Below are 17,997 nucleotides of genomic sequence, written 5' to 3'. Positions count from 1 at the left end.
TTTCCCACTTGTCTTAACCCCTGTCTCCCCCTGTCAGTTAAGCAAGCCAGCGTACTATTCTTTATATAGGCCAAAAATCCAGTGTTAGATCAAAGGCATGCGCGCGACATCTGAGATCAATGTTGAAGGTTCAATACCTATACACACGTTTGTGCTTTCCTATGCGCAAGGATATAGAAAAATTATGCGCGCGCATGTTGATTAAATAAATGAAATTTAATAAGAACGTCGTCATCTACTTAGAATGCAAGCGTCTGTGACGTAAAGGTGACTTTCCGTAAGTTACAAAAGGGATGACTTTTCAGTGCTCTGTAACATAAGACTCCTTAATGACCGCTCTTTTAAAGATCATCATTTTCTGGCTTTTAATTGCCTACTCTTTACAAGAAGATGCTAAAAGCCCGAAGAGAAAAACAGAAACATCTGAGCCTTCTTCCGGATCGAATAGCATAAAGCAACTCACAGGCGACTTCGACCATTACTTAACTGAAAGTCTAGCTAAACAGGCCATTGGACTCAAAGAAATGGAGGTAAGGCTTATCCTTTCAGTCTTTGATGAAGATGTTTGTTTAACAACCTGCACAACATTACAGTTTTCATTCTCTTTAATAACATATAACAGTTTGGCTTACATGGTATTGTGATTAGATACAGGTTACTACTAATAAGTTTTCACCAGGGCCGGGTTGTTCGAAGCTGGGTTAAGGTAACCCCAGGGTTAGTGCGAAATTTGAACTCAGATATGAGAGCTTAAGGGGCAAATTTAGTTTAATTCTTTTTGCCTAAAATTTGATGATTGGATACTCCGAAAATAATAGAGAAAATTATCCGAGGGAGTGCTTTGATAAAAAGAAAACGAAACCTGGGTTAAAATTTAACCCAGGGTTTGCGCTACATTAAGCTAAACAAATGTGTCAGTTCATTTTAGGCTGACTTAGTTAAAAGGCTTTATAAGGTAGATGCATAATCAGAAAGTGACTAAGTTGGGACTGTGAAAATTACTTTTTTTCCAGAAGTGACTACGATGGGGTTTATAATATGGCCACCAAATAAACTCTAACGGGGTAGGGGTTCCGAGGGTCCAGCAGCACATACCCAGCAAAAATTAACCCAAGTAACCCCCCTTCCAGGTTTCTGGCTAGACCTCAACTTTTCTTATAAAAAGGCTCCTGATCGTTTTAAAGCAACAGTACTTCATTCATCAATTGTTTCACCGGAATCCAGCGCTGTGACTGGAAATGTTCTACTAAACGTGCAGGTTTTTGTGGCATTTAAGAATACTCCACAGGCAGTCTCTCCTAGCAGCTTTTGTTAAATGCTGTTATAAGGTTTTCGTTCAAAATCATAATTCACTCAGTGCCATTGAAAACTCTGAAGGGTGAAATCATGTCTTTATCTCATGGTTTATGTTTGTGTTTTTTAGCGATGGCTGGACCCAAAAGGTTTAAGAGTATTAGAGGGAACATACCTTGCTGGAAGGGAAATCATCAAAAAACTTGCCTCGGATTTGACCAAGCGGCTAAATGATAAGAAAAAGGCAGTACAAAAAATCACCACCAAAGTATTTCATGCTCTTAACACTGGAAAGGAAGCACCAGAAGGTAGGAATACGGGGGAAGAATGATTCATTCAAGGGCAAGGGAGAAATTTCGAGGACGTGCGCTCTCACAACAAAAACTACGAACAGAATAAACTCAACGGCGTCTGCAGGATAAGTAGTCTTCAATGGTAGTAGTCAACCTCAATAGCTAAATACCTTTCTTTATTATATGAATGAACAGTTAGTAGCTCACGAAGCTCAGATCTGTGTCTAATTATTCACACTTTAAGACCGGCCCCGTCTGGGCGGCAAATTTTTGAACAGACAAATTTATAACCTATACAACCCGTTTACACTGTACCGTGCAAATTCTTTTACAGATTGCAACACTGTTTCTACGAGTCCGCGTAGCCAGCAGGCTCCAGGCCTTAAAAAAAAACTTTTGCGTGGTTTAAGTGTTAAAACGAGTCCGCGGAAAAGTCGAACTGTGCTGACCAGAAGATTTTACCAACTTCTAAAATTGCACTCTTTGCTGGTCAAAAACTTGCAAGGTTCCAAGGGTCCTCAGTAAACGGCGAAAGGCTGATCCGTGCAAGTTTTTGTCCGTTTAGAAAATTTTTAAAATAGTGTTATGAATTTACTTTTCCTTCAGAATATTACCAATGTTGTGACTTACCAGACCGGTATGAACTAACTTACGATCCTCGCTTTAAGGACAAGATCACCCACGAGATATTCTGTACAATGAAAGCTCCTAATCATTTACAAAAACGTCAGTTAGACTTAAGAGATGTGAGGACAGCATTTGACAAAAACCTGAAGGAGGTAAGTCCAGTAAACCCGCCTTGCAACACCGTCTCGCTTAATATGGACAGTTTTGTCTGTCCTTTTAGACACGTTTAATACAGATAAAGGACACTTTTTCCATTGGTAATCTATAGACAGATTCTCATAGGCAGTTAACCTCGCTTATGCGCATTCGACAATCATTTCTCTTCTGTGATGTAAAGCCTTCGCGCTTTGTTGTTCATAACCTTAACTAGACGAGATAAGTCTTGACGTCAATTGCGAACTATTTTCCGCAACAAATGACTGAGTTCTACCGAGCGCTTTACAGATTGAGAAATGTGTAAATAAACCCCTTTTGACCCTAACTTTGCGTCTTTTCGAAGACTTAGTTCAAGGAAAAATGGTATTTGTAATTAAGGAAAGCTTATTTTGTTGACGCATATGTTCTTTTCTCTTTTTTGTTATTTGACTCACCCACTTACTAAGGACCCCCCCGCCTGTTCAATGCGGACGTTGTCTACGGTCTCCAGTTGGGGGTTGGACTGAATTCTCGGCTCCTTTCTTTGCAGTTGTAACACTTTCCCTTCGGACTCCTGGATATAAAGTACAATCCGGTTATGGAACAGCAGTTGAATTCTCGTTATTTCGGACAAATGGACAATTTCTTGACACTTCGAATTCATTATTTTGTCTCTCCTTGTAACAGTCACACAGCGCCATCTTTCAATATTCAGTAAAGTGTATTTCACTTGTCCTCACCATTAGCCTCTTCCGCGTTTTCTTTTGTTGCGCATCGTCGGAAATTACAAGTAAAACAAATACAAGTAAACTTTTCTTAAGCTGAGTTGTTCGAAAGTTTAGCACAAATGCATGATTAATCACCATGGCAATTCATTGCTCTGTTTGCGGTTAATTCTGTAGGATTAGAGCTAAACGGGCTTAGAGAAAAAGTTTTTCTAAAACATATGATCTTGTCCTTATATCTATATTTTCTTCCCAAAGCCCCTTATTACCTGATCTCGGTCATGAAGGAATTTTGGCTAGATAATACTTTAGTGACCTTAAGATACACCGTTTCTGCCTACGGGTATGGGTAGACAAACATGTTTGCCAAGTAGTTGTCTAAAAGGCAATCATGATTTCCCAGATGTGATAATGGCGTTACCGTTCTACGCGGTAGCCTAGCCGTTGGTTTCTCCCGGTAACAGGCAATCTACCCCGTATTTAAAGCTGCGCCTGTGGGTAATTTTTACGTACCCGTACACGGAAACGGCGTATCTTAAGGTCTCTATTGCGATCTTAGGGCGTACACCACCTGTTATCTACTTGATTACGGACACACTAACCGTACCTCTTAGTCTCAAGGTCCTGCAGCAGTAACTGGAGTTGATTGTTTTTCGGTTACTTCCCTCAAAAGAATGTATTCCACTGCTGACATGTTTTGTATTGTGCTCTGCAGTCATCTTTAAAGGTAAGGTGGCAGTATTATGGGTCAGCGGAAGGAGTTCTTGCCGGCTATCCAGGTGCCAGTGTTTCTGACTGTGATAGCTATGACAACAGACTGAGACCTTGGTACGTTACCACAGCAACACCGTCACCTAAGAATATCATAATACTACTGGACTGTAGTACGTCAATGGGTTTTAATGGCAACTTGGAAGCTGCTATACGTACCTCGGAAATTGTACTGACCACACTTAACCCCGAAGATAAGGTAACCTGGATTTGATTAACTAGATATACTAGATAAACACACGAGGAGAACAGTGTCCCCTTTGCCTCCCCCTCACTTGGTTAAATTGATAAGACATCACAAGAAACGTTTTCCTTCTTTGTTTCCATGAAACCGTTGACTGCAATGGTAGTGCTCGCTGCATATGTGTTAATTTTTTCCATATTTTGACCTCACCCCTTCAAAGTAACGGAAATACTATTTTCTGGTCTTTTTTTTAGTTCGTTAAAAGCAAAACTTAAAATTGCAAGCAGTCCCTTTTGGAATAAATGTCCCCTCCCAGTATTTGACCGAGAATTATAGTTACATCATGTGCTGGTCAACTGTCATACCAGACCAAGTTTCGTTCTGACAGCCACTGTAAATGGAACCTAATCCGCGATTATTTCATTGAACTTTCAGGTATCTGTCATCCTTTTCAACGTTTCGACATTTCTTCCTGGCGACCAAAACACAGATGATTGTTATCACTCAACCATGGCGTACGCTGGAACGTTTAACATCAGATACTTTAAGTCTTTCCTAAAAGGCGCACAACCAAAAGGTTAGAAAAAGCGAGGTATACCAACTATATGCTTTTGTCTAAATAGCCGCCTTCAAGCTTTTAGATCTTTACTTGCTCTCAGGAGAACTTCATAATTTGTGAGGGGTGGTTGACTATTTTAAGACAACGTTATCACAAATTAGTGAATCTTATTAAAGGTGGTGGGTCATGGTATTTTCAATACATTTTTAACTTCTATTTTCGTTAATTGCGAGCTTTCAACAACGAAATTGATGCGAGAAAGAAAAAACACCTTCAGTTCACAAAATCTGCGAAACATAACAAATATATAGAGTTGAAAATTTTTTATGTTTTAAAACGCGTGTCGAGCTCACCTGATTGGAGTCCTGTTTTTCCCTCCTGTTTTTCCCTCTTATGCCCCTTTTTGTCTTATCTGTGTTTCTTTTCTGTTCCTCTTAAGTTTGAAGCAATTCTGATCGTTTGCAAAGTGCTGACTTAGCCTGAAATAGCGTTATCTTCCCTCCTTTGGGAAACTGATTAACTTGTATTTAAACTAATCAACTTTATCATGTCTAACTAGGTGGCACTCGGTTCATCAAGGCCTTCAAAAGAGCCTTTCAGATTCTCAAACACACCTTTAACACTTCATCGCAGTCGATTGTCACCAGGCCCTCTATGATTCTTCTTCTCACGGACGGAGGTCGAAAGACAAGTCTAGTTGAAGATGCCATAGTGGAAGCTGTGAAAGAGGAAGTCGAGATGTTTCGAGATAAATTTAAGAAAACCAGCTTCAAACTTATGACACTGAGTTTTGGAGTCGAGAAGAAACACAATGAATTCTTGCATAAGCTTACTTCCGCTACGGTGAGGGGATGAGGTTGAATTTAGACAGTCAGTTTACTGGTATATAAACTGAATCCCTTCCAACGCCTAAGACATTAACGTCCAAACCTTTTTCGGAGGACATATCAAAACTGACCGATGGAGTAAAGTATAGGTGTTTTAAATATCTACCATGAAAAACCTTAGGTCTCTTCAGTTTCTTTTCATAATAGGAACTTTGTGGGGTGGGGGAGTGCATGGGGTATGTTGGTGTGTATTCCTTTCTGTCTCTCCTCTCAGCTATGACCATCTCTATTGATTCCTCTATAGGCTACTTCCGAGTTCCAAAAACCCCCCTCTCTTTCAAAATGAGGACAAATACACAACCTTTCTTGTGAAAATGAGTTTTATTTGCATAAGAATGAAATACCATTTCCATATCAAAGGCTGAGCACTAAACCTTGTTTTGATACAGAGGCCCGGGGGAACTTGGAAATGGCTTATTCTCAGAGCTTTGCTTTTTATAAGGCCTTCCAAGCATACATTTCAAGGAAGGATTTAAGATAACGGGGCCTCGTAACCAGGCAAATTCTCTGCCATTGTGGATAAAGTTATAGTTTCCTCTATTTATTTGTTTATTATACAAATAATACAAATACAGTCACATTGTTTGTTTCTTTTAACAGAATGGATTATTCATGTCGGCCCATCGAAACTCGGACACTTATTCCAAGTTGAAACCTTATTTTGACTATCTGACGAAAGTTACTCCAGCTAGCAACAATGACGTTGTGTTCTGTCCGCCTTATGTAGATGCGTGGGGACTAGGTAAAAATGCTTCACGTTTCTTTAACGACTGGAAGAAAATTACAGTTGTACTCGGTGGACTGGTTCCTTCCACACTCGCTCATTTCTTAATATCTTTACTGCGCGCTTAATTTATAAATGGCAACATAATTTACCAAGCGTTTGAGCGCATAAAGAAAAAAAACCCATCACCTAAGGCTTCGGCCAATTCAAATCAGATATTTTAATTTTGATTTTAAAGTTGCGTTAGATGTGAGGAGGTGTCATTGACTAATTGATTCAGAAAGAAACAATCCGAAGACACTCGAGTCAATCACGGTAAACCATAAACTTTAAAAAGTTTCAAGAGCCAATATAACTTACATCGTTTAACTGACCAACTTAACACCAGCCAAATTGAATATCATCTTGTGATAGTTAAGCGGCCGTTAGATAACATTCTCTGGCAAATGACAGCACTGTATGTATCACTGTTCATCCTTTCCAGACGTATTATTCCTCAGATGATTATCCTGGAAAGACCTCTGATAACCCCCACTCTTAACCTTTTTAAACGTTTGGACAAATTCATCTCCTCATAATTGGACAGCTAATGGCACTTAATGCCAAAATATTACAAGAATTGGCAGTTCTTGGCGACTAAAGTTAGTTTGGTCTGGTTTGACCTTCGATCAAGGTACTTACTGCGTAAAATACATTTCGTTACACTAGCAAAAATAAAAAGTGAAAAAATAAAAACCTGCATTGAAATAAAGAAACTTCTCAGTGGCCCTTCTTTGAACCTGCATTTTCCCACAGGTTATATGATAACAGCGGCCAGTGCTGTTTTGAAAGACAACAAGCTTCAAGGTGTAGTCGGAGTGGATATTCCCATGACAGACCTGATATCCGATGTCCAGTATTTTTCGAAAGGCGCTGGCTCCAAGTCCTACGCATTTCTGTTTCACACCAGAACTGGAATAACACTGAGTCATCCGAAATTACCAACACCAGAGTCTATCACTGAAGATCCCAATGCTGTGAATATACTGGAGCTTGAAGAAGGGAAAGAATTCAAGGACCTGTTTGCGGAAGTTCAGGAGTCAGCGGCAGGGTATGTCTCTGTTAATCCATTCAGTCCCAGATTTAGATCAATAGAGAGATGGTAAATTTCAAAAAGAAGTAAGGCACTGAATCGGTTGGGAACTGAAGCACAAAAATGCCAGCCCTTTTTAGTTGCTCAGTGCGAATCAAGTGATTGTGGGTAGAGTTTTCCAACATTATATCAAACCACAATGAAGTGCGATGTGACAAACGAAGATTTTTCATTTTATCGCTACCTCACGAAACACTACTTCTCTCAGTGAGAGTCAAGTTTTTGTAGCCGTTAGTAAAGCTAGGAGGAATTCAGGCACAAAGCTGATCAACTATGCAGGATCGGTTAGCCAGAGTACCACTGCCACGGTGGTGATTCCCCGTTCCTTTCTTCTGTTCATAATTGAGTGAGACGAATGTTACAGCCTGTGTATGAGGACGTGCTACAGATGAGCGCGATTTCTATACCACCCTTTTTATTTTCAGTCAACCATTACAAAAGAACATATTTGAGAAACAGCATTACTTGCCAAGAGGAGGATCATTAGGAAATGGTGTGATGAATGTGACAGTGGATTTCACTTATCATTGTCAGCCCCTTGAGGTTGGAATGAAGGAATACACTGTGTGTATTGCCATGGAAAAAAATGATCACTCCTATTTATTTAAACACGATGGAATAGGTGGGTTTTTTCTTTTTACTATTGATCATTTTACTAACATACGTAACTTTTAAAGCTTTACACCTGCATAACAGCAATGGTAGTCATTTAAGTGGTTATCTACCCAATTTCCATACGTACCTGAATAGTCCCTCGATCAAAATAGTCTTCACCAAACACTAAGTTGTAAACAGGTCTTCTTCTAGCTGAAATTTGTAAGCATCATTGTTTACTTCTGATGCAGTGGCGGATCCAGGAGAGGGGCCCGGGAGGGTCGGGCCCTCCCCTTATTATTAGACCAAACTGAAGCCCGAAGGGCCGAAAAAGTTTTTTTTGGAGACCGGCCCCTCCCCCTTTTATCTGAAGGTCTGGATCCGCCACTGAGATGTGACCTGCAAAGTTATTTATGACTAACCCTGAGCCTTTTTTTTTAACTTTTAGACGAGTAAGAACGGAGACTGGAGTCACGTTTGCGACTAACTTCAAATAAGCGCCCTTTAGCTGCCCTCTTCTAATAATGACCCTTTCACCGCTTCTCGTTCCCTTAAAACACAATTTACAGATGTTGAACAAGAACCATTTATCAGCATCGTTGTAAAGAAATTATCTCAAATAATATGATTACTGCAGCTTGAAAAGGTTTTGTAAACAGACGCTGTTTCTACCACATGATAAGCTCCAGCCTTGTTGCTTATGCTAAAGTAAATAAAAAAGTCATAAATTCAAAGAAGCGCTATTTTTCGACTTAACCCTCCTCAACCTCCATTCCCTCATACTGAATTTAAATAAGCGTCCGAGCATTAAATTGAAACCACAGAACCATCATTATTGTAGGCCTTTCTCAACTGTTTGAGGAACATCATATGTAAAGAGTGAATTCAGCTGAATCTATTTATTTTTTCACAGCTTTGGGTGCCTCTTCCCACCCAGTTACCTATCACCGCATGGATGTGTTACCAGAAGCCAAGACCTGTTACCACACCGACACATTGTCTTATGCAGGTACGCCAGTAAAAGGGAAACTGTGGTGTTGGCTGGTCTCAAACTAGCAGGTTTGCTTGTGGGACAATGCTAAGAAAAATCAGAATGATAGCCTTTGAAAAGGCGAAAAATAATATCGACCAGCGCTGTACTCTGAGCCACGCTGGGGTTACTTTACTTGTTCTCTTGCTTGCTTTTTGCTCTGTACTTCACCTGCTCTAATTGGAATACCTTGTCTTCTGGAAAATGGGTAGTAAAATGCCAACTATAGTGTTGGCTGGTTTCTAACAGGCGGACTGCTTGTGCGAAACTTTCTCTCCTGTTTCACTTAGGATAGTAGCCTTTAAAAAAGCGAAGAATAATATCAGCTAGTTAGCAATGTATTCCGAGCCACGCTGAGGTTAATTTGCTGTTCGCTCGCTTAATTTGTGCCCTGTACCCCACAAAAAAGGGTTCTTTACGGATTCATTGATACTTCATTTTGGTTTGTTTGAGTGTTGGCATTCGCCATTTTAGAAACGAGAGGGAAACGCAGCCAAGTTAACTTTCGTAAAGACTTGTGCGACTGTTTCTAGGGACAGGAAAAAATTGTCCAATAGCTGACCGGCGCGTCCTCAGCAACCATCCTACAAACAATTGCGGGACGCATTTCGGTTCCAGTTCCCTTCTCGTTTCTAAAAAGGCTAATACATGTCATTAGAGGTTCGTTACTTCCTAAGTCCTTTATCGTTATACTGGAGTGAACTTACTTTTGACTTTTCTAGATCGCTCCGTTATTCAGTTGAGCGCTAAAGCATTTAGGGATCCTTCTGGCTATTTTGAGGAAGAAGACAGTCTAAGTGCTGTTCGACGCTATTCAAAGCAATTAATGAAAGGAATACTAGGGCGTGAGATACAAGATAGCGTCTTAAATGAAGATATTTCAAAGGTGTGTTTCTTTAACAGCCTGATGATGATGGATAAATTTAATTGAATGGTGCGTACAATATACGATGACAATGATCATGACCCTCACGTAGATGCTGACTCATGATCTGTTAGAAATTTAATCCGTAAGTTATAATTGAAAAACAAAACAAAGCAGTGATAACTACAAAAGAAAAAGGAATAATTACTAAACAACCAAATGCAACAGAAGAAGACGCGCCCCCTATCGGTCTTCACATGAAACGCGCTACTTCAAAACCTTTGATTTCTACTACCGACATCAATGCTACCACCACCACCACCTTCACGGCCTTTTTTGAATCATTTAAAACATTTACTACAATTGAAAAGACTTTACGAAGTTACGAACATCGAATAACAATTATTGGGTCACATAAGGCTGGGTATGATATGAAGAATGAAGGAGATCGAAAAGAATGTTAAGCTCCGTGCAAACGGACGAAGCGTTGTTGGCCAACAACCCTAGCATTGTTTGGTGTTACATTTTGTGTTCGTTTGCACGGAATGCTGCACATTGTTGTGTGAGCTGGAAGTGAGGTTGGAAGCGTAACAATGTTGGATCTGTTTGCATAGCCCTTCCAACATTGCTGGGGCTTCACATGCGCATTACACATGGTCCCTTTGAACATAATTTGTGGTGTTACAGTATTGCCGACAGGATTCTGTTAATTTTTCAATGTTATAGTACGATGCACTGCAAGACCCAACATTGATGCGAGTTGTTGCATCTGCCAAAACTACCCAACAACTCCCAATCTTGGCAGGTCAACAATGTTGAGAGTTGTAGCGTCCGTTTTCACGTAACCTTACAACACCATACTATATGATATCAATTCAAAATTCAATAATTATTTTATTACTCATTCAAACTCGTTCATAACATCCTGACCTCCTTTTAGAATTCCCATATCTTGACAGTTTCAGGATGCGAAATTATTTCACTGCTTCTACATAACCACTTTCAACACTGCTTTACAAGGCTTTTTGCTCTGCATGCAAACGAGGCTGCCATAACGAGCTTACAGACATTTTACAATTTCTCCCCAGGTGGCATTGTTCACTTCGCATATCGAAAACGCCGTGTGGGGATCCGAAAACTACAAATCATTTACCACCAGACTTGTGCGTCGTTATATTGGAACCTACAGTGGCGTTCTGCGCATTTTTCCGGGTGCACCGCTGCCTGCGAATTTTGATCATGTGACGCGGCCATGGTAAGACAACATCATTGAAAGTGCGCTCCCGCCAAAGCGGGAAATAGTTAGATTATGTAAAAAGAGTTTTTATAAACATAAAGTAATTTCGTGTCGTAAAGGTAACAAACATTTAGGCTTATGATGTTTCACGGATGAAAGCTTGATAGGCATTTAAATTTTATCACGACCACTCAAATTTTCTGGTAAATGAAATTTGTCCACATGCCTTATCGTTACTCGTGGCCATTGTCTTGCATTGTTTCCCCTATTCTTTTCAGACGGTGTTCTTGTGCTAAATTTGTTATGACGGCTACCTTTTGAAGGCCTCCAGAAAATGTCATTGGATATTTTATAATTGTACTAAAAGATGGCTGTAAAAAGTCCTTTACCTGATCTTATCCCTTTTTTTTTCTTTTAGGTTCATTACCGCAGCCGCGAACAAGGATGTACTGACCCTAACACCACCCTACCTAGACCCCTTGGGAGCAGGATTCATCGTATCAATCAGTCATTCCCTAAAAACAAAATTTAATAACAAACGTTCGTTAGAGAAGCTGTTCGGTGTTGTTGGAGGAGATCTTGCCGTGTCAAGTCTCGGTGCAATATTGGCAAAGAAAATAGGAACAAACTGCAAAAATGCCGGGATGAGATGCTTCCTGATGGACAATAGTGGTTACATTGTTTACCACCCCAACTTTGAAAATGTCTTTAATGACTCAAGCAAGGTACGGCCGAGACAAAGCCTCTAGAAAAAGTAGGAGGGTAGCAAGGGTGGTGAAGTTTTGAGTGCCTTCGCTTCCCACCAAAGTATCGGTGTCAACGCCATACAAATTATGTGGGTTGAGGTTGTTATTGGTTCTGTCCTTTGCATCGAGAGCTTTACTCCGGGTACTAAGGTTTTCCCCTAATTAGACCCGGAATGGTAGACGAAGAACCTCCGCATGAACGTGCTACGTCTAAATCATTATTTCTTATATGATATACATTTATTTGGTTGTTTTTTTCTTTATCTAATAAAATTATATGGGCATCGAAGCAGGGAAAAGAATTGAAATGTGTCCCTCAGACATGGTAAAACCAGGCCCACCGACTAAGCAATCTCAACTGTTTTAATAAATGTGTACAACGTGAGAAGAACAATTGAGACCGATCTGAATTGCCTGGTATCGAATTCATACCAGCCGACAAAAATGAGGGACTGTTTCATTGTCTGCTGAGTTTTGGTTCCGACTTGTTTGCTATTCCCTCAGTGATTGGCTGGCATGACCAGGGCTCGATTGTTCAAACGGTTCACCGCTGTCTATCCACCAGATGAATCTCATCCAGCGGATTAGTATTGGGGAAACCAATTGCGCTATCCAATGGATAGCGTTATCCACTTTTTGAACAACTGCAGCATAGGCGGCAGTACAGAGAAGCATAAAACTATGCCTTCTGTTTTCATTTCGTAACGGTCTTTCGTTAGCATTCATCGTACAATAAGTATTTTTTTAATTTTAGATTGTGAGCAAACACATCACTGAGATGGATGGTGCCATTGCACAGGATCTGATTAAGAACAAAGTTATGAAGAGGCAGGCATGCCAGAATTTTAATCTCTTAAAACTACAACGATTTTACGAGGTACTGAACGTGTAGTAAAGAGAAAGCAATAGGATTGAGGTGTACGAGACAACAGTTATTTGTAGCCATGTACCACAGCTATGTTAGTTGCGTATGGCATACAATGTATACGAAAGTGTTCCCGGCTATACGCACGCCCGTACTACTTATGCACGTAACTGGAAGTGAACCGATGGACATTTATCCGTGTAGGGCTATACAAAGGGCCTTTAAATTCCAGCAAACAATGAACATGACTTCAGCGTATAAGTTTAAGATTAACAGGGTGATGTATGATTTACTTTTGCATGTTGTGGAATGAAATCTTAATTATAATCGAATTCATATTCGAATCTATATGTGGTAGTTGTAATCCTGTGCCGTTTATTCTGAAAAATTAGATTACTTTGGACGACGAAAGCTTCAAAGGCAAGACCACAAAGAAAGGTTGCGAGTCTTACGAAATTGCCAAGCTACGAAATACAAACGTTTTTGTAGTTCAGGTAGAAGCAGAAATCTGCCTCACCAATGTAATGACTTGTCCTTGCGATGATATCTGTAAGTCAACCAGCGACCAGTTTTGTGAGTGTCCTTGCAAAGGCCGCTTGAAGTATGACATCTGTAACGCCAACGTCACTGGTGAAAGGTTAGTAAAAAGACAAGTGAGGTGGTGTTGTATTGGCGTCAACCGTTTTTAGTTAGTTGGCTTTTTTCTTGTTCTACTGGGAAAACGCGGTTTTGGCTGGTTTGTTTTAATCCGCAACTTTTCTAGCTTGGATGAAATGGTTGGAAGTGATCTTGATGGGAAGCTTCCACTGATCTTTTAACAGGCATCGATTTTAAAGTGTTATGATTACCTCACAACAGTGTACACTATGGGGATTATCGCAGGGCAGCCTATTCACCCGCCGGTGCCTTTTGTGATTAACCGGGTCTTAGCTAGTGATTGACGTCAGAAATTAAGTAAGGAACTATTCTTTTACTTTAGGCTAAGGTTGCGTTTTTCTAATAGTCCCATACAAGGAAAAACAAAAAGAATTAATTAACATTTAACTGAAACTTTCTGTCCTGTTTAAATAGGCCGGTCTCTTCATGACGCTGGTCACCACAATATGTTTTCTTATTACATTCCCACCTTCTGTACGGTTGCATTGCTTATATTGCTTGAATCTTTTTCAGTGACCTCCCAGTTTGTGCGCCAGGATCGCCACCCTTAAATCCTCGTTGGCCCCTTTCAGCACACCCAGACGACATAGGCGAATGCATCAGAATCAGCTGTGCTCAGTACAAGTCCAAACATGACTGTAATGAAATCTTTGGCTGCGTCTGGTGCCATAAAAAGATGACGGATGGATCACTTCTAGAGCATCCCAGATGTAAAAAGGATAAAGAGTGTTTTGGTGGCGAATTAGGACGGTCAAATCCATTTCTACTTCCGCTCAAACCGAGAAAGACGAAACAACATTCTCGATCGTTCAGACTTGTCGGTTTGGAGTTAAGCATGACGACTCTTGTTGCTGCTGGTAGTGGTGTGGGAGGCGGTATATTAATTATTATCATCATCATCTGTTGTCTGTGTAAGAGAAAGAACAAATGGAATGTCGACTTAGATGATTTGGACATGTTCGAGCCAGGTTGGTATACGTGGTACCCGGGCGGAAATTCATCATTTCCCTTCAAACAATATATAAGGTCATTCAAGATTTAGCGTAGACTAAGTAGAAATGACAGTTTTACAGACACCGACTTGAGGACGGCGTCTGCTTTAATAAGGGGAATTATACCTATGTACATAAGATCGAGCATACTGAAGTTCGCCTTTACGACCCTAAATCGTCCAAGGTCACATGAGCACTCACCTCGACTTTGTATTGGTAATTTCAATAAATTTACTGCATGTAATATCAGCTTCCGCTGACCTTAAAGCCACCGCTGTTTTTTTTTTTTATGTCATGGGAGGGGAAGTTGGTTAGGTAGTTACAGGTTTTTGCCTTTTTTTCTGAGCCCCCTATAAGCAAGTTGATCTTGAATTTTTTTTATTTAACTCATTTATTGTTGTAAATGTTACAGATCTTCCCATGATGGATTACCCTGGACAAGTGCAGTCCACAATGCACATGGGTCAAAGGCAGTCCACAATACACATGGGACAGAGACAGTCCGCGATGCACATGGGACAGCGGCAATCAGCAATGCATATGGGGCAAAGACAGTCCACAATTCACATGGGACAGCGGCAATCTAACATGCAGATGCGATTGGCAGCCCCTGGTAAGCATACTTTATAGCGGAGCTCTCGCGCGCGAAGCGCGCCAGCGGAGCACCATGGGTAAGAAAGTGAAGTAATCTACCCATCCGAGAAAATTTGGTAATCGCGTGACCGTACAACGCCCTCCCGAGAGACCATCCGTCCGCACCACAGGCCTACCAATGTAAAATAACTCAATCAACAGGGTTTGGCAACCCAAATCTAACTCGAGGTTATTTTGGCGGGAAATCGCATAGCCACCCGCGTCTTGTAAAGCAGAGACAACACAAGAGTCGATAAAGACCAAAACGGAAAGCGCTAATTGTTTTTGCATCCATGTTGTCTAAAGTATTAAGCTTAGATGAATTGTCATGTCCACAAATCTGGAATATAGAGCGAGAGAAAGACAGAGAAAAAGAGAAAGTGGGCGGCAGGCCAGCAAAGCTCAACGAGAAAAGGGCGACAGGGATTTAGAGCGAGAAATAAAAAACAAAGGAGACATTTTTTTGTTGGAAGAATAACATGAAAATTTTGTAGCGGCGGTGAAAAAATGAGAAATACTAGCGGCCACCAATGGAAGGTGAAAATGAGCGGCAGTGAAAAAAGGTGAACGGGAACACGTACGACATTTCCTCCATAAAACGTGTAAAAGACGTTTCTGAAAGTTTCACGTTTTAGTCGTGCAAAACAAAGGCAAAGAAATGTACAAAAAAAGTGTGCTGCAAGTGCAAAGTTGCTTTTGCTAATTAGACCTATTGTTGTTTTTCACCTTTTTCCGGCGTTGCATGCCTTAACCGCTTAGCACTACACGATTTTATATTTTGTTTGAACAAACTGTAAATATCATCGAGAGCTTCGCTTTTAGTCCTGGCTAAATCTATATATTAATTAAATCCACTCTGGTGGCTGCAGTGTCGGAGGGTAATGCCCGAGAGTGATAGATTGTTAGACAAATGAACATTTGGCCGAAAATTGAAGCTTTGCGCGCAACTGTGAGATTGTGAAGACGATCTTTCACCCGAAGGCATTATCTTTTCATTCTAGCGTTTCGTTTGCCCGCTTAAGTAGGATAAAAGTTAGAACTTGTTGTGATTGTCTTCGCGGGCGCATGCACAAGCACATGGTAACAGCTTGACTTTTTAACATATTTAATTACAGTCTTCGTTTCCTTTATCGAGTCCAACTTGCCCGCCCAGAGGCACGTAGATGCAAGTATCTAAGTTCTGTTTTGTATAATTCAGTTTCACGTATAGCGCGACTAAGACTAAGAAAAGTACTATATAGTTAGTGCCAGCCAAGCGCACTGCATGAAGTAGCCTTTTACAGGCGCTGAGATATAATAGAGTGCGGTGTTCGGATGGCCGGGAGCGAGATACATCGTACGCGGAGGAAACGAGGGGGAACAAACGAGGGGCGAATTGAGTCTCTCCTTTTTTGCTTTTTTTTTTTTCGTCAGTTTTTCGACCGCGCTCTACTATCTGAACGCCTGGAACAGGCTATTTATAAAGCTGTATACGGGTAAAGGTCAGGAAACGTTAATTATCCCACGATTGACTGCTTGTGACATTGTGTTATTAGGAACGCAGTACTCTCAGCAAGCAATGTCCACCATGTGGTGTAAAGCATACGGACCATCACAACTCATGAACTTTGTTCCTCAAGTCAGTACCATGCAAGCACCGGTTTCCACAGTCCGAACAGCTCCCCCCAACAAGGCCACACCCAACACCCCGAGGAGGGTGTCCCTCACTGCCGACATCACGGAAATGCCAACTGAAGATTCTTCAATCTCTTATCCCGATGACCAACAGTTCTAAAACTAACCATCTTGCCTTTGTACTACTTCATCTTATTTCCCTTTTTTTCGATTTTGCTTGATCTTAGTTGTTCTTGTACGTCTATAAAATAGATCACTTGTATGGTTTGGAATTTTTTGCTGTGTATTAAGGAAAGAATTGTAACTCGTGACCAAAACACGTTTTCTCTCGTATCTTTGCGGATCTCTTTTTGCTGCAATGTTCGGTACGTCTGTATCAGTTAGAACCAATTAAGTTCGATTGACCTTGTTTTCCGTATCGAAAAAAACGTTTTTTTTTTTGCTATAAAAGCTTTTCTTGTACCAGATAAAGGATCTTGACGCAATAAAAGATGCAAGGCAACCAAAAAAGATCAGACGTTGTATAGCATGTTATTCTTGTTGTTGTTATAATACGTGAGGGCCAAACACAAGGTCGTGAGACAACGTTTGCTAAGATTGAACTCAGTTCTATTTTGTGTTTTGCTCTTTATTTATCAACAGAGGAGGGAGCTGGTGAACTGGCTCTAGCTGGGCAAAGAAATGTTTAGCTCTGACTCGTGAGAGGGAAAAGAAGTTGAAATTTCAACAATTGGAACACTTTTATTTGCCCTTCAGGATGCTACAAAACACATTTCAGAGGACAAACGTTTTTAATATTTGCCAGAGGCAGGAGCTGATTATCAGAGGAGCCTGCCCCTAAACCCCACGAGGTAGTCTACGATACTAAAAGTTGGATTTCGTCCTTTATAACCTCCTAACACTAAAGCTAGATCTGCCCCAGTTTGGTTTGTTACATTGTTGGCTTGCCCAAAGTATCAATATTTAAATGATAACTATATAACCTCAGCTTACAGAGGATAAAATGTCAAAAGGTAATTTAAACACCTTTTTCACTCCCAAATGATTTTGGAAAAGGAGGGGGGGGGGGGGGGGGGGGGTTCGGAAAACGGTTCTGCTTTCCCTCAGAGGATAGCTCAAATATTGAAGTTTTGGTTAACAATCCACTGGCAAATTATGATAAATTTCGATTTAATATCATGAACAGTTGTGGTTACGGGAAGTGTTTTGGGCGAGTTAAATGTGTTGAAAGAGGATTCCATGAGTTAAAGTTTTTAACCTGGCGCTTTACTATTTACTCAGCCTAAAATAACGAACTGAACTGACTGTTTCGAACTGTGTCGTTCAAGTCGCAAGGCGTTTCTCCACAATGTAGCGATCATAAGGAAACCAGGCTTAAACACATCTAAGCGGTATGTAAATGACTGTACGTAGTCAAACCCACAGTGACATTCA

General features: G+C 40.6%; 1 protein-coding gene across 1 annotated transcript; it reads left to right on the top strand.

Annotated features, from left to right (window-relative positions):
- Positions 1 to 98: 98 nt before the first annotated feature.
- Positions 99 to 17,089, top strand: LOC140922377 (VWFA and cache domain-containing protein 1-like). The gene is made up of 19 exons (XM_073372368.1): positions 99 to 530; positions 1,424 to 1,601; positions 1,921 to 2,027; positions 2,168 to 2,365; positions 3,789 to 4,043; positions 4,464 to 4,605; positions 5,147 to 5,430; positions 6,075 to 6,216; positions 6,994 to 7,288; positions 7,756 to 7,952; positions 8,838 to 8,933; positions 9,677 to 9,840; positions 10,908 to 11,074; positions 11,475 to 11,781; positions 12,557 to 12,679; positions 13,060 to 13,304; positions 13,838 to 14,292; positions 14,729 to 14,929; positions 16,485 to 17,089. Exons 1-19 carry the CDS (start codon positions 330 to 332, stop codon positions 16,721 to 16,723), a joined length of 3,996 nt encoding a protein of 1,331 aa, XP_073228469.1. The 5' UTR covers positions 99 to 329; the 3' UTR covers positions 16,724 to 17,089.
- Positions 17,090 to 17,997: the final 908 nt, after the last annotated feature.

Source organism: Porites lutea, chromosome 13 (assembly GCF_958299795.1).
Source record: "Porites lutea chromosome 13, jaPorLute2.1, whole genome shotgun sequence".
Taxonomy (NCBI): Eukaryota; Metazoa; Cnidaria; class Anthozoa; order Scleractinia; family Poritidae; genus Porites; species Porites lutea.
Note: the sequence above shows the minus strand (reverse complement) of the source record. Positions and strands in the feature narration are given on the sequence as shown.